This window comes from Odocoileus virginianus, chromosome 7 (assembly GCF_023699985.2).
Source record: "Odocoileus virginianus isolate 20LAN1187 ecotype Illinois chromosome 7, Ovbor_1.2, whole genome shotgun sequence".
Lineage (NCBI taxonomy): Eukaryota > Metazoa > Chordata > Mammalia > Artiodactyla > Cervidae > Odocoileus > Odocoileus virginianus.
The window spans coordinates 58,057,220-58,081,009 of record NC_069680.1 but is presented as its reverse complement, the minus strand read 5'-3'; the positions used below and the strand labels follow the sequence as shown (position 1 = coordinate 58,081,009).

Genomic DNA, 23,790 nt, shown 5'->3' with positions numbered 1-23,790 from the left:
TTACATTAGCTTTTATATGCTAAGTTATTACATTTTTAGGGGAAGAAAGTTTAACATTACATCATCTTGTCCCTCAGGAAACCAGGGTGTTTCTAGTAACTTCTTTGTGTCTTATACATTATCTTCTGGCCTCGGGGCCTATTGACATTTTATGACCTAGGTGAATGCAAAGCTGTTTTCCTGTAATCTATACTTTAATGAACACAAAGGTTAGTCCTTTTGCAGAAGTTATTAGTTGAATTTATCTAAAAGGTTTACAACACAAAGACTCTGCAGCTCTGGTAGGCAGCCCCTGTTTAGCATTCCTGGTTAAAATGAACAATTCTAACCATTTTTAAAATAATATTTTTGTGTTCTCTAATAGGGCTTCCTCACCCCCCGAAGGGCTCTGTGCCTATTAGGGAAGGTGTTGTGAGCAGTCATGTACATTAATACGCATTTGCCAAGCAGGCTAGAATGCCAGCAAAGGGGTCTAAGTTGAAACACTCCTTTGATCCTGGATAATCTTATAGGATACCGCCATCCAGGGGACATGTTGATTAAAGTTCTAAATTGATTCTGTTTGGAGAGAAATCAGGGAAGGCCTTCTACCTGTGTCACAGAAATTAGGGAGTAGTCTAATACAGCAAGCACCAGAAAAACAGAGATCATCTTTAAGGTGAGTGCCGCGGCAGCTTTTTGAAATTCCTGAAGTCCTGATCTGCCTTGCTTGTCAGGCCTTCTCCTCATGACCTTGTCATGGGTGGGATCTTGTGTGCTGGCTCCTGGCAGGGCAGGAAGAGAAGGGGACGGCAGAGGATGAGGTGGTTGGATGGCATCACTGGTGTGAAGGACATGAGTTTGAGTAGGCTCCGGGAGTGGGTGATGGACAGGGAAGCCTGGCATGCTGCAGTCCATGGTGTTGCAAAGAGTCGGACATGACTGACCTACTGGTCTCAACTGAACTGACTGAACTGAAAAATAAAGTCTCTCACTGTTTCCCCATCTGTTTGCCATGAAGTGATGGGACTGGATGCCATGATCTTAGTTTTCTGAATGTTGAGTTTTAAGCCAACTTTTTCACTCTCCTCTTTCACTTTCATCAAGAGGCTCTTTAGTTCTCCTTCGCTTTCTGCTATAAGGGTGGTGTCATCTGCATATCTGAGGTTATTGATATTTCTCCTGGCAATCTTGATTCCAGCTTGTGCTTTATCCAGCCTGGCATTTTGCATGATATACTCTGCATGTAAGTTTATAAGCAGGGTGACAGTATACAGCCTTGATGAACTCCTTTCCCAATTTGGAACCAGCCTGTTGTTCATGTCTAGTTCTAATTGTTGCTTCCTGACTTGCATACAGATTTCTCAGGAGGCAGGTCAGGTAGTCTGGTATTCCCATCTCTTGAAGAATTTTCCACGGTTTTTGTGATCCATATAGTCAAAGGCTTTGCATAGTCAATAAAGCTGAAGTAGATGTTTTGTTTTTTCTGGAACTCTCTTGCTTTTTCAATGATAGAACATGGGCTTCTTTTTGAAGTGATGTAAATGTGCTAAAATTGACCTTGATGATGGTTGCACCTATGTGCAACTGCATTGATACTTGTGAGTATACTAAAAAACATTCAACTGTACACTTTGAATGAGTAAATTATACAGAATGTGAAGTATATATCAATAAATCTATTTTAAAAATATGAAAAGATATTCAACTTCACTCATACTTAGAGAAAAGAAAGTTAAAAACAATAGTGAGCCACCATTTTTCATCTATCAGATTTGTAAATATTTTCAAGTCTATAATATTTAGGACTTGGGGAGGGTGTGGGGAAGCTGTGCTCTTGTACACTATGGTGGGAGCAGAAATTGCGGCAACCTTCTTGGAAGGAAATCTGGTAAGATCTTTCATGATTTAATATATATATATATATATATATATATATATATATATATATCTTTTGATTTAGTCATTCCACTCCCAGAAATTTATTCCTCTGTACCGTTATCAAGTATAAAAATGATTACTGAAACATCAATTACAATAATAAAAATCAGAAACAACCAAAAGTCAATTAATAGAGAACTGAGCAAAATAAATGATAGATCCATATAAATTATGAATACCATGAAGCATAAGAAGAATAAAGGTATAGAAACTTATACATATATATTATGTTTTTGTTTTATGAAAAAAGGGAAGAAAATAAGAATAAAAAAATACACGTATGTGTGTTTGACATAAGGAAGGATACACAATAAACTAATATAAATGTTTACCTGGTTGACTGGGGACTAAGTATATGGTAGATAGAAGTGGATGTGAGACTTTTCACTGAATACCTTTTTACATTGTTCTACTTTTGAGGTTTTTGAATATATAACTTAAAAGAAATTGAATTAAAAATTAAGACTATGACTGAAATAAAAATAAGGCTTATCTACAATAAGTAAATTACAACTTGTACAAGATACGTTAAGTGACAAAAAGTCACAGAATAATATGTACAACACTCTTTTCATTTATTTAACTAACAAATACTTTTAGGTCCCTAACTTAGGTCCCTAATTTCTAGATACTAGTGATATGGAAGTACATCAGGCAGCCAAAATTCCTGCCATCATGGAGGTTACATTTTAGTAGTACACAGAGCCTCACAAATGGCTCAATTCTGAAGAATCCACCTGCCAATGCAGGAGACAGGTTTGATCCCTGGGTCAGGAAGATCCCCCGGAGAAGGAAATGGCAATCCACTCCAGTATTCTTACCTGGGAAATCCTATGAACTGAGAAGGCTGGTGGGCTACGGTCTATGCGGGTCACAAAGAGTCAGAATGACTGAGTAACTAAACAACAATACAGTAGGCAAATATCTAAATAAACAAGGTTAATTTCAAACAGTGATAGAAGCAGAGAGTAAACCTAATGGTGATGGAGAGTGATGTGGGCTGGGGAATAGTTACTTGATGGGTATCACAAAGACCCTCTGAGGAAATGACATATGAACTGAGCCCTGAGTGAGGATAACCTGGGAGAAGTAAATGGTTCAAGAAGATAATGTAGTGAGTGCAAAGGTCCTGAGGCTGGAGCAGGTTGGCAAGTTTGAAGATCTAGAATATTGTCTGTACAGCAGGCAGAGCATGGTAGGGCATGAAATCAAAGTGCAAGTCGGGAAAAATCATGGGTTTAAATAAAAAAATAATACATATGTTTGTATACAAATTGAAAACATCTGGAAAGAGACACAAAATCTTATTAACATTATTAAGTGGCTATTTTGTGGGGATGATGGTTAGTAGGACTCTTTAATTTTCTATACCCCAGCAGGATCTGGATTTTTTTTAGGGGGAGGTGGTATTCCAGCTTTTTAATTTCCCCCTTTTTACACAGGACAAAGTAGAAGAAATAATACAGGAGAATTTTCATTGTTAAAAGTATTTTAAAGTGCAAAAAAAAAAATATGTTTCAAGGGAAAAAAAGTTAATAATAATAGAGTATTGAGTAAGAATCTAGAAAGGTGAAAATTGTACCCAGAAGCTTGATGATTCCTTTGGTTCTAGTCCCTCTAGCGGCAAGCATGGGGCAGTCCTGGTGACTGAGTAAAAGCTCAAACATTCCATTCTCAGCTAACGTATCTTTAAAGGAACTCTGAAACACTCAGACGTTTGAATTCTTTAAATACTTACCAAAGGGTGAGTGGGAAAGATCTCAAAATCTCTACAGTGATTGTTACAGTCACCTACTGTATATCATAAAGCAAGGGACCAGTAGTCTTTAGAGTTCAAAAGTAAACCATGAGGAAAACACTTAAGTGCGGCAGTCTTACAATGGTGTGGCTTAAATAATCAGGCCCTGATCACCATTTCTTCTGAGTCTGCTCAGGCCTATCCTGCTCTGTCTTATCTCCATGTGAACAATCTATATCTTCCACCCATCTTCGCCAGCTCATCCTTCTACAAAGCTTCCCCAACGACTCACTTTGTGTGTGTTAGTTGCTTAGTCGTGTCTGATTTTGTGACCCCATGGACTATAGCCTGCCAAACTTGTCTGTCCACAGGATTTTCCAGACAAGAGTACTAGAGTGAGTTGCCACTCCCTTCTGTGCCCCATCCTTAACTCATCCCTTGGCATTTCTTAACCAGGATAAAAATAACTGATGTTTAGGGAGTTGTCGCTGGGTACCAGATACCATGTTAATTAATGTTACCCTGTTCAACCCTCAAATCAACCCTGGGAGGTGGTGCAATGACTGCTTCCCTTGTACAGATGGAGAAGGTAGACCTGAGGTATTGGGCCATACGCCTACGTATGGCTGGTTAAGTGGTAGCTTGGAACTGAATCCCTGTCTGACTCAAGACCAAAGCATTTAGCCAGTACTTGAATATACTTAAATATAGTTTTTTATTTGGATACTGAACATATAATCAGTGTAGCTCATGGGGCATAAACTCAGATGTGTATAGGGACCAGGATGTGAAATATGGGGCCTTCTTGCTCTATTTTTTTGTTGCTCTACATTTGATAAAATGGGGATCAAAAATATTTCACTTTCCTCTTAACTTTATCATAAAAATATGTGATAACACCTGGCAACTGATTATTAGCTTTAGTATCAGAAAGCAACAGAGAGTTTGGAGACTGGCAAACTCAGCAACATGGGCCTCACATAAAGGAGGTATTTATTCCCAGCTCAGCTTCAGAAAAATGCTGCCATTGGGAATGGTAAGTGAAGTGAAAGTCTCTCAGCTGTGTCTGACTCTTTGTGACAGCACAGACTATACAGTCCACGGAATTCTCCAGGCTAGAATACTGGAGTGGGTAGCTTTTCCCTTCTCCAGGGGATCTACCTAAACCAGAGATCGAACCCAGGTCTCCTGCATTGCAGGTGGATTCTTTACCGTCTGAGCCATGAAGGAAGCCCAAGAATACTGGGGTGGGTAGCCTATCCCTTCTCCAGCAGATCTCCTGATCCAGGAATCGAACTGGGGTCTTCTGCATTGCAGGTGGGTTCTTCACTAGTTGAGCTACCAGGGAAGCAAGTAAATCCCAAATCATCAGATCTTCCAATTTTTTAAGAGAAGATAGGATCCTGGAGTTTTATGCAAAATCTCCCAATTTTAAAATGTTGGCAATGAATTCACAACATTTTAAGAACATGGTTTGGCAGGACTGATTTGATCAGTGGGTCACAAGTCCAATCTTGTCTCCTTAATTGCAATGCAAGTTCCTTGTGAGAAACTGCAAAAGCAGATTTATTTTCTATCTCTTACAGTGGTAGGCACCAGCCAAGTACTCAAAAGATTTTTGCTGAGCTTTGAAGCTGTTCATGAGTATTATTCTATATTTAGATTTCAGTTACTTTTGGCAAACATACACTGTACTGTGAATTTATCAGAGCCAATGGGTTCTTTGAATTTACTAAAGAGGATACAGAAAGTATTCATTAGAAGTTTCTTGTTTTTATTCCATTGGTACTTGGAATAATCCTGGTATCAGATTGACATCCTTGGTCTAGGTCATACCTTGATGCACATTTTATTTATTTTTTGATGCACATTTTAATCTCTGGTGATAGCCTTAAAAAAATACCCATGCCTCAACCCCAGGAAGTCCATTTAAAATCCTCTAAAGGAGGGTCTTGGCACTGTTGTGTATGTAAATGTATATACACATATGTGTATAAATATGTGTGTGTTATATATGTATATTCACCAAGTGATTATTTTTGGCCAGGTCACATGGCTTATGGGATTGAACCGGGCCCCCTGCAGTGGAAGCCCAGAATCTTAACCACTGGACCACCAGGAACTTCCCCACCAAGTGATTTTAATGTGCAGCCAGACTAGAGAGAGTCACTGGTCTGGTATCTGGGAATCAGAACTCATAAGACCAGATAATCTTGATCTTACTGCCAGAAGTTATCTCATGAGTTATCAGGCCCAGTTTCATGCCCTTAAGTCACTATTTTCCTAAAACTGCCATTATATCTTATTTGACTACTCTACTGGTAATATGGCTTCCCTTGTGGCTCAGATGGTAAAGAATCTGCCTGCAATGCAGGGGAAGATCCCCTGGAGAAGGGAATGGTTAACCACTACAGTATTCGTGCCTGGAGCATTCCATGGACATAGAGACTGGCAGGCTATAGTCCATGGGGTCGCAAAGAGTTGGACACAAGTGAGAGACTAACACTTTCACTTTACCAATATACTTGTCTCTAGTTCTATTTGAGAAGAGGGGGGAAGGCTGAAACGTCAGGGAGATATTTAAGTACTTGTTTCCCAAACATAATTGAGTGACTGTTCAAGGAATTTCTGTTTCGAAGAAATCTGTGATAATAACAGGAGGCCTCAACTAAAAACCTGGTGATTTCTGCCTAACAAGAGACATATTAACCATTTTTCAATGATAATTAAAAATGAATTAATTATTTTTTAAAAAGAGAAAGCACACACACAATGAAATTATGAAAGTTAGAAAAGTATAACCTTTACCTTCCATTCCTGTGTTTGGATCATCAAGTCTGCTCCCCTGAAGATAGCTACTCTTAAGGGTTTCTTGTGTATCTTTCCAGAGACACTAGTCTAGTTATTTTTAATTTTCATATTTTGGCTTCAGATAGGAATCTGTACTTCAGTCATTCTCCTTTTTGACATATCCTTCCATATTTCCTTAAGAGCAAAGGTACTAAGATTAGAGGGGAAAAGAATGATCCATGCTGAGTGTTAGAATTTAAAAGGATCTCAGAGGTCATCCCGTCCTTTGCTATTCCTGGATTAACAGGGACTTCAACTGGGGGCGTGTCAGAAATGCAGAATCTCAGACCTCTCCCTGACATCCTGAAGCAGAAGTCGCATCTTCACCAAATCCACGTGATTCATGTGCACTTTTAAGTTTGAGAATCATTGCTCTGGTCTTGAATTCTCCTTCACAAATCAAGGCAGTGTGGCTCAACTACTAGAAATCAGGTTTCCTAACAGCCTTGTCAAGTGCGTTTTCTGAAATGCCGAAATGCTGGCCAAACAATCTGATGCAGTGCTTTTATGGATTATGTTCACAAAGAGCTTTGGAGTCAGACACAGCATGGTTCAAAGGCTAGCTTTATCCATGGCATACAGCAGGAGTTCAATAATGGTGATTATTCTTTCTGTCGTTACTGTTATTTTATTTTTAAAATTAATAAATAACTTTGAAGAGCAGTTTTAGGTTCACAGCCAAATTAAGCAGAGTTCCCTTTTATCCTCTGTCCCCCACTATCAATATCTGCACACATTAACAAGGGGATTACTAGCATTTGTCACTGCACTTTGCACTTGACTGAAGATTCAAAGCAATGTTTCAACAGCCTTTAACGAATCATTTACAGATTCTATTTTATGTCTGATTTAACAGAAAGACTTTTTCTTTTTTCTTTTTTTAAAAACATATCCTGTCTCAGAATGTTCTTTTGCCCTGGCAGCCAGGCCTGAAAGAATGAGGTTAAGGTCTTGGCAGGTTCTGTTTTCTTTCCACTGGGTATTACGCTGGAACGTTGCAGCAGATTCTGAAGAAAAGACATTGAGAGGTAGGAGCTAAATCAGAAATGAGATTCCGTTTTTAATCACAGCTCTCAGCTGATGTCCAAACCCCAGCTTGAGCAGGGAGCGGGGGCCCGTGTTGTGGGAAATCAGAACGAATGATTGCAGGCACTTTCTGGAACTTGGGCTTTGGCGTCTTGGAAATTCGGGTTCCGAAGGACCGCAAGGGGAAGGTACCGATTTCGTTCTGCATAGCATAACTTGGAGCGAGACTGGAAGGAAAAGGGAGTAGCTGCTAAGAGAGCTGCTAGTCTAAGAACGACTCTGAGAGCTGTCCGCGTGGAGCTCACCTAACTTCTATGGGCTGCCTAATTTCTGTTCTCGCTCAGAGCTCCTGGGGCTTGGAAACTTTTCTAGACTTTCCGTTTGAGCTCTTAGAGCCTCTTTTTTTTTTTTTTTTCTCACTTAAAAGCCTTTGAAATCTCTTGTAAAAAAAAAAAAAGGCATTTCCGGAGGGATATTTCAGGGAGACCGGAAGTAGCTGGGCTTTCCTTTGTCGCTCCTTTATACGCCAATTTCCGCGATGTCTTGTGGGAGCTGTAGTCCTGGGACCGTAGTCGCCGCCTGGGTCGTAGAAGACTGGGAGGTTTTCCTGGTTCCGAGGCTGGACCTCTGACGTGCCACATGGAAAAAGCTTTCGCTAAGTTGAAAAGCTCTATGTGATTTCTATATTTGGTTTATGTATTTTTTTAAGTTAAATTTTTTTCTTTCTTTTTAACCAACACGTGTAAATTGAATTGTATTTGTTCTTTTTAAAAAGCATCCCAAGGGAATTCCCTGCGGGTGCAGTGGGTGGGGCTCCCTGCTTCCACTGTAGGCGGCCTGGGTTCCATTCCTGGTTTGGGGACTAAGATCTCTAAAGCCGGGCCAGTAAGTAAATACATACAAGTTATTAAATAGAATAAAAAGCATACAGAAAACAAGTGGTAGGGTGTCTATATTAACTTCACACTAAAGGTGATGTAAAAAGATGTAAACTGAAATTAAAGGCTTTCTGTACCTGCTCAGCTCCCTCCCTTAAAAGGAATCCGTATATTCGATTTTTAAAGAAAAAAATCAGGTGCAAATGTACATGTAGTTGACCCTTGGACAAAACAGGCTTTGAAATGCAGGGGTCCACTTATACAGGGTTTTTTTTTTTTTTGTCAACAAATATATGAATTATGAAAGAGTATGCAAAAGAGGTAATGACATCATACTCTTCTTAAACTTTATTTTTCGTTTGATAATTCATCTTAGAGATCTTTCCATACTGCACAAAAAGAGCTATCTTACTATTTTTTTGGTGGTTGATAACAGAAATACCATAATTTATTCATCCATTGATGTCTTCTTCACCATCCCATTGAGGGACATTTTGATTGTTTCCAGCTTTTTTCTGTTGCAAACAATTTTGCAATGACTGCCTGAACATATTTTGGTGTAAATCCACAGGGTAAATTTGTAGAGAAAAATTATCCAACCAAGGAGATACATGCTTTATAAAAGTTTACAAATATCAACAAATTGCTAAACTGTACCAGTTTATACTGGAATTCCCAGGTGGCTCAGTGGTAAAGAATTCACCTGACAATGCAGTAGACACAAGTTCGATCTCTGGGTCGGGAAGATTCTCTGGAGGAGGGCATGGTAAGCCACTATAATATTCTTGCCTGGAAAATCCCAGGGACAGAGATGCCTGGTGGGCTACAGTCCATAGGGTTGCAAAGTCAGACACAACTGAGCACACATACACCAATTTATAGTAGTACCCAGCGATGTATGAAGGTGTTTGCTTCCTCCCTTCTATTCTAGCTTTGGGTATTATCAACTTTAGAAATTTTGCCTCTCTGAGAAGTAAACAATATATCTTCCTTTGAGTGATTAGCGGTTTCATAATTATGAATGAGGCTGCACTTTTCTTGATACATTTAATGGCTATTTATATTTCTGAAAGTAATCATATCCTTAATCCAGTTTTCTACTGGGTTGTTAATCTTTTTCTTACTGATTTTTTTTTTTTTTGTACTTTTTGTAAACTGGGGAATTCAGCCTTTTGTCTGTTATGGGAATTGTGAAATTTTTTTCCTTGTACATTATTTACCTACTTTCTGATTTTGCTTTTGTATTTTTTGCCACTACACATCTGTGTAAATTTTGTACAGTCATGTTTATTAATTTTATCCTATGGCTTCTGGGTTATTTGGTTATCTGTAACCTACTTTCGTTTAAGGAGGAACGGGTCTAGCTTCATCATTTTTTCAAAATACTAGCTAATGGCTCCAACGTGATTTTTAGTACTTTTATCATTAGAGAGAAAAACCCAGTGACCATTAAAAATATACCCTACCATAAGATGCTGCAGCAAGTTTAAAGGTTAGTTTTGGGGAAAAGAGTAGAAATAAATAAGTGGTACTCTGCTTTTCTCCAAATACATGCTTACCTTATATTATTGCTTTTTCAAACAATACCCCCAAAAGGTTGTTATTATTTATGTGTTTATACTATATTTATATAAAGTATTATTTATTTAATATTTATTAAAGTAATAAAGACATCTAATCATTATACAACTTAAAAAATAAAAAAGTATGAAAATGATTTTTAAAATTGTGAATGATTGAAGTAGAATTCCCTAATTGAGAGAGGGTTGTGTATGTTCAAATATAAAGCCAACTTTTCCCCCAAATCATCCTTTAGAAGAAAATGTAGATACCTTATATTTGTAACCTTACAGAGTTTCTCATACAGTGGAAGAATAGCACTCTTCTTAAATTAATATAGTCTTTCAAAATATAGTATTTTAAATATATAGGCTTAAGTAAATTTAAAAAGCTGAATATTATAGATCATTGGATCATTTTATATATAGCTAAATAATGAAAGTTAAGTATTACATGTAAGCATTTGTCTATTTTATATATAATACATACACTATATTGGAGAAGGAAATGGCAACCCACTATAGTACTGTTGCCTGGGAAATCCCATGGACGGAGGAGGCTGGGGGGGCTACAGTTCATGGGGTCTAAAGACTCGGACACAACTGAGTGACTAAGCCGCCACCACCACCATATATACTACATTCACATGTAACATATACAAGTATGACCCTGAAGTCATCTTTTGGCGGGGGGTGGATTGTCTCACTGGTGAAACTTAGACTTAGGCTTTTATTCAGGCCTGGATAATGTATTCTTGTCATTTTGCTATTGTTTGATCTTAGTGTGGATACAGTGGTGCAATATGTTAAACTTAAAAGAAATGCTGAAGTATAAACATCGTTTAAAAACATGGTGAAAAATACAAGAAGAAATAGCTAAATGTTTTGCTGTATTTGCCTCTAGGCAGAGGGAGATAGGAGGCAAGTTTTCCACTTTTCTGTTGAAACCTTAGAATACCATGTCCTGAGCATGCGGGCTCAGTAGTTGCGACTCTCGGGCTCCAGGGCACAGGCTCGATTGTTGTGGTTCGTGGGCTAAGTGCTCCGTGGCACATGGGCACTTCCCAGACCACAGGCCAAACCGGTGTCTCCTGCATCGGCCCACTGAGCCCCCAGGGAAGCCCGTTTTTATAACAAGAAAAACATGAGGATGTATGCTTGGGCACTTCCTTTTAAGATTTTCTTTTTCTCTGATCATAAAATCACACTGTATTCATTTTCATCAAGACTTATCAAACTCAACATTTTATGTAAAAATATATAGGTGGCGATAGTGGTAAAGAACCTGTCTGCCAATGCAGGAGACATAAGAGATGAGGGTTTGATCCCTTGGTCAGGAAGATTCTCTGGAGGAGGGTATAGCAACCCACTCCAGTGTTCTTGCCTGGGGAATCTCATGGACAAAGGAGCCTGGTGGGCTACAGTCCACGGGGTCACCAAGAGTTGGATACGACTGAAGCAAATAAGAACACATATCAATATACTAATATATATTTAAATATATACAGCTAAGTTATTTTACTAATATATATTTAAATATATACAGCTAAGTTATTTGTGACATGCAGTAATATATTTGTTTCAAGTGTGCAACAGTGATTTGACTTTTTTTCTTTACCATACTGTGTGGTTTGTGGCATCTCAGTTCCCCAATCAGGACTGAACCTGGGCCAGGCAGTGAGAGCACCGAATTCTAACCGATAGGCCAGCAGGGAACTCCCAAGATTTGATATTTTTATATAATCACCACAGTAAGTCTGCTGCTGCTGCGTCGCGTCAGTCGTGTCCGACTCTGTGCGACCCCATAGATGGCAGCCCACCAGGCTCCCCCGTCCCTGGGATTCTCCAGGCAAGAACACCAGAGGGGGTTGCCATTTCCTTCTCCAATGCATGAACGTGAAAAGTGAAAGTGAAGTCTCAGCTGTGACCGACTCTTCGAGACCCCATGGACTGCAGCCTACCAGGCTCCTCCGGCCATGGGATTTTCCAGGCAAGAGTACTGGAGCGGGGTGCCATTGCCTTCTCTGCCAGTAAGTCTAGTTACCATCTATTGCCATGCAAAGTTGTTACAATCAATATTTTTATTTTTGAGATATGATCTTGTAACCAAGTCATTCAGTACTACTATTGATAAAAATAACAAAACTTCAGAGGCTTAAAATAAGATGGGAGGGAGCTTTTTACTGAACTCTGACAGTGAAAATAAATGTGGAAATATCCAAATGAGGAAAATAACCAGTAATGCCATGTAAAACTGTAACCTCACAACATAAAGAACACCTTCAGCTGGGTACTTATTGAATTATGAACTCTTTCTTTTCAGTCCTTACCTTTATCCTGAGGGGTGCTGTGAGTTGAGGGCACTGAGGAGGGAACCATTCAGAGCCAGGGTGTCAAACATGTAGGCCGCAGTTTAGTAAATAATATGATAAATAACACAATATGAGCAGGTGTATTCTATTTGTAGAACTGCTTAATTTTAGGTTATTAAAGAAAGGAATGAAAACCTTTAGTTGATTTTATTCTGCCACATACATTATGTTTACCTGAAATAAAAATTTTGGTAAAACTCAGTTATAGGATGTAGGGAGAGTAAAAGAAATTATCAGAATTCTTAAAAAAAAAAAAAAGCAAAACCTACAGATACTGTGTAACTATATAGCCAGTAGGCTCTCAGTAAATCCCTACTGACTTACATATGTTAGCTTTCTTTTCTAAAAGATGTGCCAACATGAGTGAAAGAAACTAAGAACAAGAGTATTCAGTGCAGTATTTTTTATTAGAACTGAAGATTTGAAGTGTCTGACACTAAGGAACTGAGATTAAAAAAATAAATAAATACACACATACATACACACACACACACACACACATATATACACATATATATGTGTAAATACATATAATGAATGCAAAAAAGAGACAGTTGGCAGTGGTTATCTTGGTCACCTCCAGGGAATAAAGCTGGTGGCTGGGAGACCCAAGGAGGGAGGGACACGTACCTTTCATGCCTACCCTTTTATAGCTTTAAAGTTCTGTTGTATGCGCGTGTAGTGCCCAGTAAGGGCTTCCCAAGTGGCTCAGTGGTAAAGAATCTGCCTGCTGAGCAGAAGTCATGGGTTCAGTCCCTGGGTCGAAAAGATCCCCTGGAGATTAACCTTAAACCTTCACTTTTAACATGGCACATGCTTAAGAAGCTACAGCAGTTCGCTGTTGCCTTCACACTTGTTCAGTGTCCCCTGCCTGATCCTCAGGGCTCTCCACGTTCTGGCCCTCATCTTCAGTACTGGTCTCAAATGTTATTCTCCTTAACAGACTCTGCTGTAAAGTTGTTTTCTTCACTTTTCTCTGAATATTTTTCATACAACAGCTTATGCATTTTGTCCCTTCCTCCTTCTCTTCATTTATTCCGTAAATGCTTCTATGGATTTCTTTTACATTTTCCCTCTAAACCTCACAGTTTAGCATTTGATTACATATTATGCTGGGCTTCCCATGTGGCTCAGCTGGTAAAGAATCCACCTGCAATGTGGGAGACCTGGGTTCGATCCCTGGGTTGGGAAGATCCCCTGGAGAAGGGAAAGGCTACCCACTCCAGTATTCTGGTCTGGAGAATTGCATGGATTGTATAGTCCATGGGGTCTCAAAGAGTCGGACATGACTGAGTGGCTTTTACATCACAGGTAACATGCTAAAGCTTAGTTTGAGTTAATCTGGCATTCTCAACCAAATTAATTTTCTGATATGAAAGGTGTTGTAATTAGAGCATAGTTCTATTCAAGGGGTGAGGAGCAGGGTTCAGCAATGTCTTCATTGCACTGTGACTCCTGTAAGGAAAGGATCACTTGAGACAGCAGTTGACCTACAGTGAGCAAGACACACGTGACGGGGGAGTTCTTTGATGGCTGGATTAACTTCCTTCTTTGTCCAACTGCTGTACAGTGTAGGGTGCTTCGAAGGGTGAATTGTTCTTGTTGTTTTAGTTGCTAGTCGTGTCTGACTCTTTGCAACCCCATGGACTGTAGCCCGCCAGGCTCCTCTGTCCATGGGGCTTCCAGGCAAGAATACTAGAGTGAGTTGCCATTTCTTTCTCCAGGGAAACTTCCTGACCCGGGGATCAAACCTGGGTCTCCTGCATTGGCAGGCAGCTTCATTGAGCCACCAAGGAGGCCGTCTTGAAGAGTGAATAAATTGGCTTACAACATGCAGTAGAGCATGCAACGAACCGAACCAGCTGAAAAACAAATCTTGAATAAGGCCCTCTGAACTCTCACCCTTTCTAAGTCAGTAAATAATAGCTATGTGATATTTGGCATTTTGCAGTTTTTACTGACTTATTTTTTGTTGCTTTGTTCTTATTACTAGAATAATATATGTTTATCCTAGAAACCGTAGATGAGGAAAAATAAATCACCTGTGAGTCCTATACCTGGTGTATATGGTTTTGCAATTTCATAAATATACATACCATATACAGATAGTCCCTAATATGCAACAGTTCAATTTAGGATTTTTCAATTTTATGATAGGGCAAAAGAAATATGAGTCCAGTAAAAATGGTACTCTGAATTCTGAATTTGGATCTTTTCCTGGGCCAGGGACATGTGGTATGATACTCAGGTATTTAATAAGTTATATGAAATATTCAACACTTCATTATTAAACAGGCTTGTGTTAGATGCTGTTTCCCACTTGTAGGCTAATGTAAGTGTTTTGAGCACATTTAAGGTAGGCTAGGCTAAGTTATGATATTCAGTAGGATAGTTGGGTTAAATGCATTTTTGATTTAGGATGAGTTTATGGTGTCAAAACCCCGTGCTAAATTGAGGAAGAGCTGTATATTTATAAGACAGGAATAATACCATACTTCTAAAACTTAAATTTTGTATTTTTTCCTTTTTAAACTGAGATATAACTTATGCCCAGTAATGTGCACAAGTCTCTGCTCAGTGAATGTTTACATAATATGTATTGCTTGTTACCTTTTTTTCACCTAACAATGTGTGAACATTTCTCAGATATTAAATATGTTTCTACATCTTTAAAATGACTACATGATATACTACTGTGTGTGGATCATTATTTAAATGACTGTTGGACAGTTAATTTTTCTACAAAACTTTCATTATTGTTAATTGGTAATGAGAACTATAATTATTGCTGTATCTTTGTACACATTCTTTTTTTTTGGCTCCACCATGCAGTATGTGGGATCTTAGTTTCTGGAGCAGGGATCAAACTCTCTTCTGCATTGGAAGTGCAGTCTTAACCACTGGACTGCCAGGGAAGTCCCAGAAGTCACTGTTTTAAATAATCCTGTTTGTTTGCATGTGTCTTGTCTGCCTCCCTCCATTACACTGTGCTCCCTAAGAACTGTTGACCACATCTTTTTCTACAATTGTGCTAAGCACAAAATAGGTCCTCAGTAAATATTTGTTGAATGAATAGATGATCAAATGAATTATCAAATGATCTCTTAGTCTATTTCTTTCTACTCTTGTGTGTGTTAGTTGCTCAGTCGTGTCTGATTCTTTGTGACCCCATGGACTGTAGCCCTCCAGGCTCCTCTGTCCTTGGGATTTTCCAGGCAAGAATACTGGAATGGATTGCCATTTCCTTCTCCAGGGGGTCTTCCTGGCCCAGGAATTGAACCCTGGTCCCCTGCATTGCAGGCAGATTCTTTACTGTCTGAGTCACCATGGAAGCCTGTCTACTCTTAAACTGTTTTAAAAATTATGAAATAGTCTTAACACTCAGAAAAGTGTTCACTACTCATATTTAACAAACACTAAGATTTTATCCTAATGCTTCAAATCTTTTTCTATCCCTTAAGAAGAAAATGTATCAGAGGTGAAAAAATGGCCAATTTGAGGAGTATGTAAAAATGGATAGTGTTTATCAACTTCTAAAAGGAATTGTTCATTTGCATCACTTATATAAACTCAAACTACAGATCCCAGCCAGCACTGCAACAGTTCCGCACGTGGGCTATTCTTTTCTCTTGTATAAACAGCCAATGAAAGCTAGAGTTTACAAAGGTCTCGGATGACAGCTGGTGTGCTGACTGTGGCCAGCCTTAAATCTAGTTAACTGCCTTTTCGAATGCGCTGCTGTAAACCAGATCTCAAAAGGCGTTTCCTGTTAATTCTCAGTTCATTGTGCCTCTTGTTTCAAAGGGAAGAAAAACTGGTTTAGTCATCTCAATGGATGCGATACTGAATTACAAGTCAGAAGATACTGAAGATTACTACACGTTACTGGGATGTGATGAACTGTCTTCGGTAAGCAATGAATAATGCTGTTCTTTTTCACAACAGTATTTCAAGTTTTATTTAAGGTTTTAAAATTTTGAACTTTTAGTCACATTGCCTAAAAATCTCATCATGTACTATTTTAAAGCTCTTTTGGCTCAGAGAAAGTTAAGGACTTAAAATAGAGTGTTGGGTCTTTACTTGAATAGTGTCCTCTTTCAATTTTCTGGACTTTTCTGATTGAATATGTGTATTCTAACACATGGTCATAGACTCTTTTTCAAATATACTAAAAATATATATTTGAAATTTTATTGTAATTGCTATTGGCAGTGTTTCATAGTATATACATAAGCTATATCTTTATTATGGTAATTTACACTGTAATTGAGATGAAATTTAATTTTCTAGTAATGATTTTAAAATGTTTCATTAAAATATGTAGTCTTACATGAGCAGTTAAATTATTTAAACCAAGAAACATCCTTTTGTGTTAATAATTCAAATTGTGTAAGAGGAATTACTTCTTTAAACTGTGGCTTCTGAAACAAAATATGTGACAACTCTGTAACTGTTCATTTGATCTATAATGGAACAATGTTTTAAAGGTCCCTATGGATAATTATAAGGTCATAAAAGTTTTTCACATTATGGAAAGTTCATTTATAATTTTACCTCCCAAAGGTAACATTCTTAATGTTTGGCAAATTAGTCTCCAGACTCTTTCCTATGTATGTATTTTTGAAGAACATGTTTACTTTTTACCCATTAACATTATAATAAGGATTTCTCCATGCTACTAAAGGTTCTTCATACATGGGTTAATGATTGCTTAATATTTTATTTTACTATTGTACCCAAACTGATTATTCTCTTATTGTTAAACATTTCATTTACAGTTTTTTTAGCATTTTAAATATTGTTTAGATGAGTATGGAATACATTTTATTACATTATTAAATATATTCACATTGTTTTATATTTATATAAATATTAAAATATTTATTTTATTACTAAAATGTAGCTATTAATATTAAATGCTTTAAAGCAAATTAGTTTTCTACTTATCTTTGTTTTATAAGGCTGGAGTTAAGTAATAAAATGTACTTAGTTTTGTTTGGCAAACAGAATGCAGTATTGGACACAAAGATTAAAATCTCTATCTTCATCACCCTGAGGAAGTTAGTTTAGGTACCTTGTAGTTAAACAACCACACACAAAAGAGGTTATAATATTCTCTTAATTACATATTTCCTCTTTAGGGTAATATGTTACTTTTGTTTTCTTTAGGGGTGGTTTACTTATATTAATTGAAAAAGCTTATCATGTGTTATTCATACTTTGAAGTATACTCTTGCTGAATAATTTTTGAAGGAACTGTTTAAATCAGAGGAACATACTTTAATTTGGAAAGTTTCACACTTTGGATTTTTTAAAAATATTGTCATGCTAGGTTATAAAGTAAAGGTTGTAATATCCCCTAAGTAAATCTCTTTAGTCAGGCTTTTGTAGTTATGTTATTGTCTTTTCAGTTTACAAAGAAAGATTAGTTTTGAATAGACTAAAAAAATGATCCCATTGTTTATTTATAATGTTTATAACAGTTTCATTTTGTCATGACCAGTTATAATCATACTTCTCTGTGTATACTGTGGCATATATTAAAAGGAGAATATGTAAAAAATAGGTGAATAAGAGCATGGTCTTGACATTTCTTCTTCTGGATATATTTTACTAATTCTGTCATTGGCATAGCATGTGTAGATAACAGGCACTTACCTAAAATACAATGACCTGTCACAATTTTATCAATTCCTTTTATACATTATCTTTCTCCTCTTTTTATATGCATCCTTCTCATTTACAAACATCTTAATGCTTTTTTAAACTATTATTGTGACATTTTCTTTACTTGATTTGCATTGCCTGGATTTTCTTTACTTCAAATATTCCTTGGTTTGATACTCTAAAAAATTAACCAGAACTATTTCTATCCAAAAGCAACTTAGCAGCTATAATTTCAAAGCAACTTGATATTATGACACTACTTAAAACAACTGAGACACACACATAATTCTTTTGCTTAGTATACAGTTCTTACACTTTAAAGCTTGTGTTAGAAATTAATAAATGACACATGTAAGGCCATGGAAGGATTTCCATGCTGTTGAGCGGAAAACAAATACTCCCTGTTCAGAAACATTTACCAAAGTTTAAGGAAAGAATGTCTGAAAAGACTTCGGAGAATAGATGGGGTGTGAAATGATTCTGCATCAACATTTAGATGCATGGAGGGAGACACAGAGGGCATTTGCATGGCCAGGGGAAAGCTGGAGAAGATCCCTTCAAGTGGGAATCAAATTAGTCCCTATTGCACATGAGTATTTCCTGGCACAGAGCAAAATACTGTGCTATTAGGATATGTAAAAGATAAGCTTTTAAGTTTTAAAATTTAATTTCTAAAATTATATATGTTCAATAAGGAAATGAGGAATATAAAGAGAGCACAGGGAAAAATGCCAACCCAAACACTTAATGTTGGGGACGATGATATATGCATGCCATCTCATGCATGTATATATGTATAATTTTGTGTAAATAAGTGCATGTATGTATGTATACATATTTATACGTTTATCTTTATATGTGTCTGGAGTCAGACTGCCTGAGGTGAAATCCTGGCTCTGCAACTTACTAGCTCTGCGACTGGGAAAGTTACTCTCCTATGTTTTGTTTCCCTAATCTGCAAAATGGGAATAATAATAGTACCCACCTCATAGAGTTGCTGTGGGAATTGAAAGACATGCTATATTTAAAGTACTTAGAACAGTGCCTGGCACACAATAGGTCTCAATAAATCTTGGCTATTATTTATAATTGTTTTATTTATTTGGTGTAGCTTAAAGAATCCTAGTTCCCCAAGCAGGGACTGAACCCAGGCCCATGGCAGTGAAAGCATGGAGGCCTAATCACTGGACTGCTAGAGAATTTCCTCATTATTTTACATATACACACATATACATATATGTTACATAATTCCTTTTGAGTAAAACATTAAGATTTTATACCTCACACAATGCTTTGTAGCTTACCTTTTTCTCATAGAATGTTTTATATAAAAATTCTCAGATTATTAAAAATCTAATACAAGAAGATTTTTTTAATGACTGCAAAATATGCCACCCTATAGCCCTATTACAATTAACTTCAACAAATATCCTATTACTAGGCACACCAGTTTTTGTGTAAGATGTATAACTTTTTATTCATTGAACCTTCCTATAACTAAATCCATTCCCTACCTTCAATTATCCTCTTAGCCAAATTCCTAGAATTGAAATGGTTGGATTGAAAAGTATGAAAAAAACTAAAGGATTTATATATTTTGTTGTTGTTGTTCAGTCACTAAGTCATGTCTGACTCTCTGTGACCCCATGGGCTATAGCACGCCAAGCTCCTCTGTCCTTCACTGTTTCCTGGAGTTTGCTCAGACTCATGTCTGTTGAGAAAATGATGCTAACTAAGCACCTCATCCTTTGCCGCCTCCTTCTCCTTTTGCCTTCAATCTTTCCCAGCATCAGGGTCTTTTCCAGTGAGTTGGCTCTTCGCATCAGGAGGCCAAAGTATTGGAGCTTTAGCATCAGTCTTCCAATGAATATTCAGGGTTGATTTCCTTTAGGATTGACTGGTTTGATCTCCTTGCTGTCCAAGGGACTCTCAAGAATCTTCTCTAGGACCATAATTTGAAAGCATCCATTCTTTGGTGCTCAGCTTTCTTTATGGTCCAACTGTCACATCTGTACATGACTGCTGGAAAAATCATAGCTTTGAGTATATGGACCTTTGTCAGCAAAGTGATGTCTCTGCTTTTTAATATCCTGTCTAGGTTTATCATAGCTTTATATATGTATATCTCAATTGATTTACAGAAAATTTGCTAAAATTTGCTAAAAATGTTAAAAGAACATTTAAATTCTTACCAGCAAAGCACAGGTGAGTTCATTTCCTGTACCCTCAGTGACACTGGTTATAATAATCCATGGATGTTTTGACTTTTTGATTATGAGTAAAGTTGATATTTATTGTAGATTTATTGGCTAGTAGAATAGACAGCTTTCCAGACCATTGGACACTGTGTCAGAAACGCACAATTCAGTGGACTTTGATATTAAGGGCCTCAGTTGTCTATGAGCTGCACTTGGCACCAGGAACATGAGGTGGTGATGCCAGGAGATAAATAGAATGGGCCCAAGACAAACTAAGCCACTTTATTGGTTAGTTTTCCCAGAACCAGCCCTACACAGGAGATCTGGGATAAATTTTGTGGTAGTAAAATATGAAAAGTAATGCTAGACTGATATGCACAATTCTTAATTTTTAAACATTGGATAGGAATGAAATAAACAACAACAAAACCTCCAAACTCTCTGCTTTTGATATATAGGTATAGTTTTTATCTATTTGTGCTATTAATTTCCCCAAGACATGTACATAAGTATGTGATGTGTATGAAAATGTGTCTTGAAGGATTCTGTCATCTTAGGGAAAAAGGAGTAAAAGTTTTTTTACAAATTGTATTACGTTATGTTAGGCTGCACTGGATCTTCGTTGCTTGTTGGGGTCTTTCTCCAGCTGCGGTGAGCGGGGTCTGCTCTTTGCTGTGGTTCAGGGACTTCTCATCACTGGGGCTGGTCCTGCCGAGGAGCACAGGCGCTCGGCGTGTGGGCCTCAGTGTGTGGCACACAGGCTCGGTAGTTGTGGCTCGCAGGCCCTCGGGCGTGGGTTCGGTAGCTGTGGTACACCGGTTTGGTTGGTCTAAGGCATGTGGAATCTTCTCCAATCAGGTATCGAATTGGCAGGCAGATGCTTATCCATTGCACCACCAGGAAAGTCCAGGAATAAAGGTTTTTTAAAAAATATTCTGTATTGATGGAAATCTTTTCAAAGAGAGTTTGTGAGTACTTGTAAATTACTTGTTAATGAAAAAATGCTGACTATTAGATTCTTTAAAATATTTAATATTTAAAAATTTAAAAACAAGTCCCAATCTCAATTTTCTTTGCTCTATTAGCAGGTTATGGTGACAGGTATAGGGAGCATCCAGCAAGAGGAAACATAACTATAGCTCTTACTAGGAAATCTATCTCTTCCTGTTATTCTAAGGGTCTCCCAGGACATACTTAACATGGAAGAGAACAGAGATATCAATCTGGGCTTTAAACATACTCATATCTAACACTGTCTTTGATTGTAAAAGTGAAGATTCTTTTTATGAGAGTTGATTAAGGATGCTATGGAGCTGATAAAAATATTTCTCCCATGATTCTTATGACAATATTGAACTGAACTGCTTGAGAATTTAATTCTCAAACAAGGTAATTTGCTTTCATGAATTCGTACATAGTAAATGTGGAACTTGCTAACAGGTCCTAAGCCTGAGCTGGCCCATGTGAAAGAGTGGTTAAGATGATGGGATTTGGGGATTTCCCTGGCAGTTCAGTGGTTAGGACTCCTCACTTTCACTGAGGGCCGTGGTTTGATCCCTGGTTGAGGAACTAAGCTCCCACAAGCTGGGTAGCCAGCCAAAACACTAAAAGAATGATTGGATTTGAATTCCAACTGCCTAGTTAACAAAAAACTCAGCTTTTTCCCCAGTAACAAGTTAAATGAGTTCAAGGAACTTAACCACTAATGTTTAATTAATAGCTATTAAGTTCTTACTCTGATCAGGCTTTGTGTTAAGTGCTGGAGTTACATTATTCACGAAATGTAAAGATGAGGAAATCTAGGCACATGGAAATTATATAACTTGCCTACACTGACAGGGCAGAACTGGGATTTAAAACAAAGCAATCAGATAGTCGGACATGACTTAGCAACTGAACAACAACAAAAAGTCAGATACTAAGGGCCATATAACCACTTTTATATTATGCTGTTGACATTACAATTAATAAAGCCAAGTCTTGATAATTCATGATAATAAGGATTAGATGGGTGAGTGAAATCCAATAAAATCATAGATGGCCCTCAAACCTCATTTTAGTTTGGGCACAAGTCTGTTTTTTCAATCAAAATCTCTAACCAAACTGTTTACTGGTAACAAAATGATCAAGTTTATCCTTTTTTTTCCTGAATTGTGAAAAAAATTTTTTCTTTCCAACTTTATGGAGATATAATTGACATACAGTACTGTAAGTTTGAAGTGCAGATTGCCACAAATTTACTGAACATCCATCATCTATATAAATACCAAATTAAGAAATAGAAATTTTTTCCTTGTGATGAGAACTCTTAGGATTTACTCTTTTAACACCCTTCATATACTACATATAATAGTGTTAATTATATGTATCATTTTTTACATTATATCACTAATACTTATTTAACTGGAAATTTGTATCTTTTGACTACATTTATTTAACCCCTCCATCCCCAACTGTGAAATTCTTTTTGTGTGTGTGTGAAATTCTTAATAGAAAAGGACAAAAGAAGAAGAGAGAACTTTATAATGGGTTATTTATAAACTGGACAATCATCTTGAATAACAGAGGTGGCTAAACAGCCTTTGAAGAACTCAGATGTGTAAACACACCTTTTATATATTGTTAGGATAAACCTATATGATGACTTTTAATGTTTAAATATACTGAACTCATAGGTGTCTTGGGCCATCATCTAAATACAGTAGCAAGTTCAATTGTCATTACATACTACTATTTGAATAGGAATGTTTTTTGGATACTTTCTGAATTTTGTGATTGAGAAAATAATTTCTTAGAGTAAAAAGTCAAAATACAAATAGGAATGAAAATAAAAAGGTGGGTGTTCATGGTGGCTTTTTTGGGAAGGACTGACACCCTACTTTTCCCTTTATGCCATTCAAGTTGGATTCCTCATTTTAAACATTAATTTCTGTTTTAGGTTGAACAAATCCTCTCAGAATTTAAGGTCAGGGCCCTGGAATGTCACCCTGACAAGCATCCTGAAAATTCCAAAGCTGGTAAGTATTCAGTAATGGTTGCTTTTCATGAAAATGTATAGCATATAGACCTAAAAAGCCAGTGAATAGTAGCTTCATTTTCTTTTATCTATTTACACTCAAAATTATTCTTTCATTTAATGCCAAAGAGTGTTTTTGCACTATTGGATGGAGGCTGAAGAGGAAACTGGGTAGAGTCTTTTTTCTAATAGCAGTCAGTTAACATTCATTTGTCTTTCTGCTATAATGTGCTGCTTCATGGTTTACAATTTGGCCAGTTGGGACTTCCCTTGTGGTCCAGTGGTTAAGACTCCATGCTTCCAGTGCAGAGGGTGTGGGTTTGATCCCTGGTTGGGGAACTAAGATCCCACATGCCAAAATAAATAAATAGATAAGTAAATAAAATAACAATAAGAATAAAAAAATGTGTCCAGTTTTATGCTTCATTTCACCAGTTTCTGAAGGTTAACAGTGACTTCCGTTTGTAACTAGGTGGTTATCTTAATGAGAATCTTGCTGTGTTTTCTTCTGAATAGGTCTGTATATATTGTATAATAATATATTCATACATTTGTTTTTTCTTTAT

The 23,790-nt window shown here is 37.2% G+C and overlaps 1 protein-coding gene across 2 annotated transcripts in view; it reads left to right on the top strand.

Moving 5' to 3' along the window:
• The first annotated feature begins 7,281 nt into the window (after window positions 1-7,281).
• Window positions 7,282-23,790, top strand: part of DNAJC12 (DnaJ heat shock protein family (Hsp40) member C12) — a 41,286-nt gene continuing 24,777 nt past the window's right edge. Inside the window, exons 1-3 of one of the 2 annotated variants that reach the window (XM_020906143.2) lie at window positions 7,282-7,536; window positions 16,148-16,252; window positions 23,147-23,225. In XM_020906143.2, coding sequence (XP_020761802.2) covers window positions 16,175-16,252; window positions 23,147-23,225 — 157 coding nt within the window. In that variant the 5' untranslated portion in view covers window positions 7,282-7,536; window positions 16,148-16,174. Of the gene's footprint in view, window positions 7,537-11,902; window positions 12,002-16,147; window positions 16,253-23,146; window positions 23,226-23,790 lie in introns of those variants that run through there. The other variant, XM_070470727.1, reaches the window with a different exon arrangement.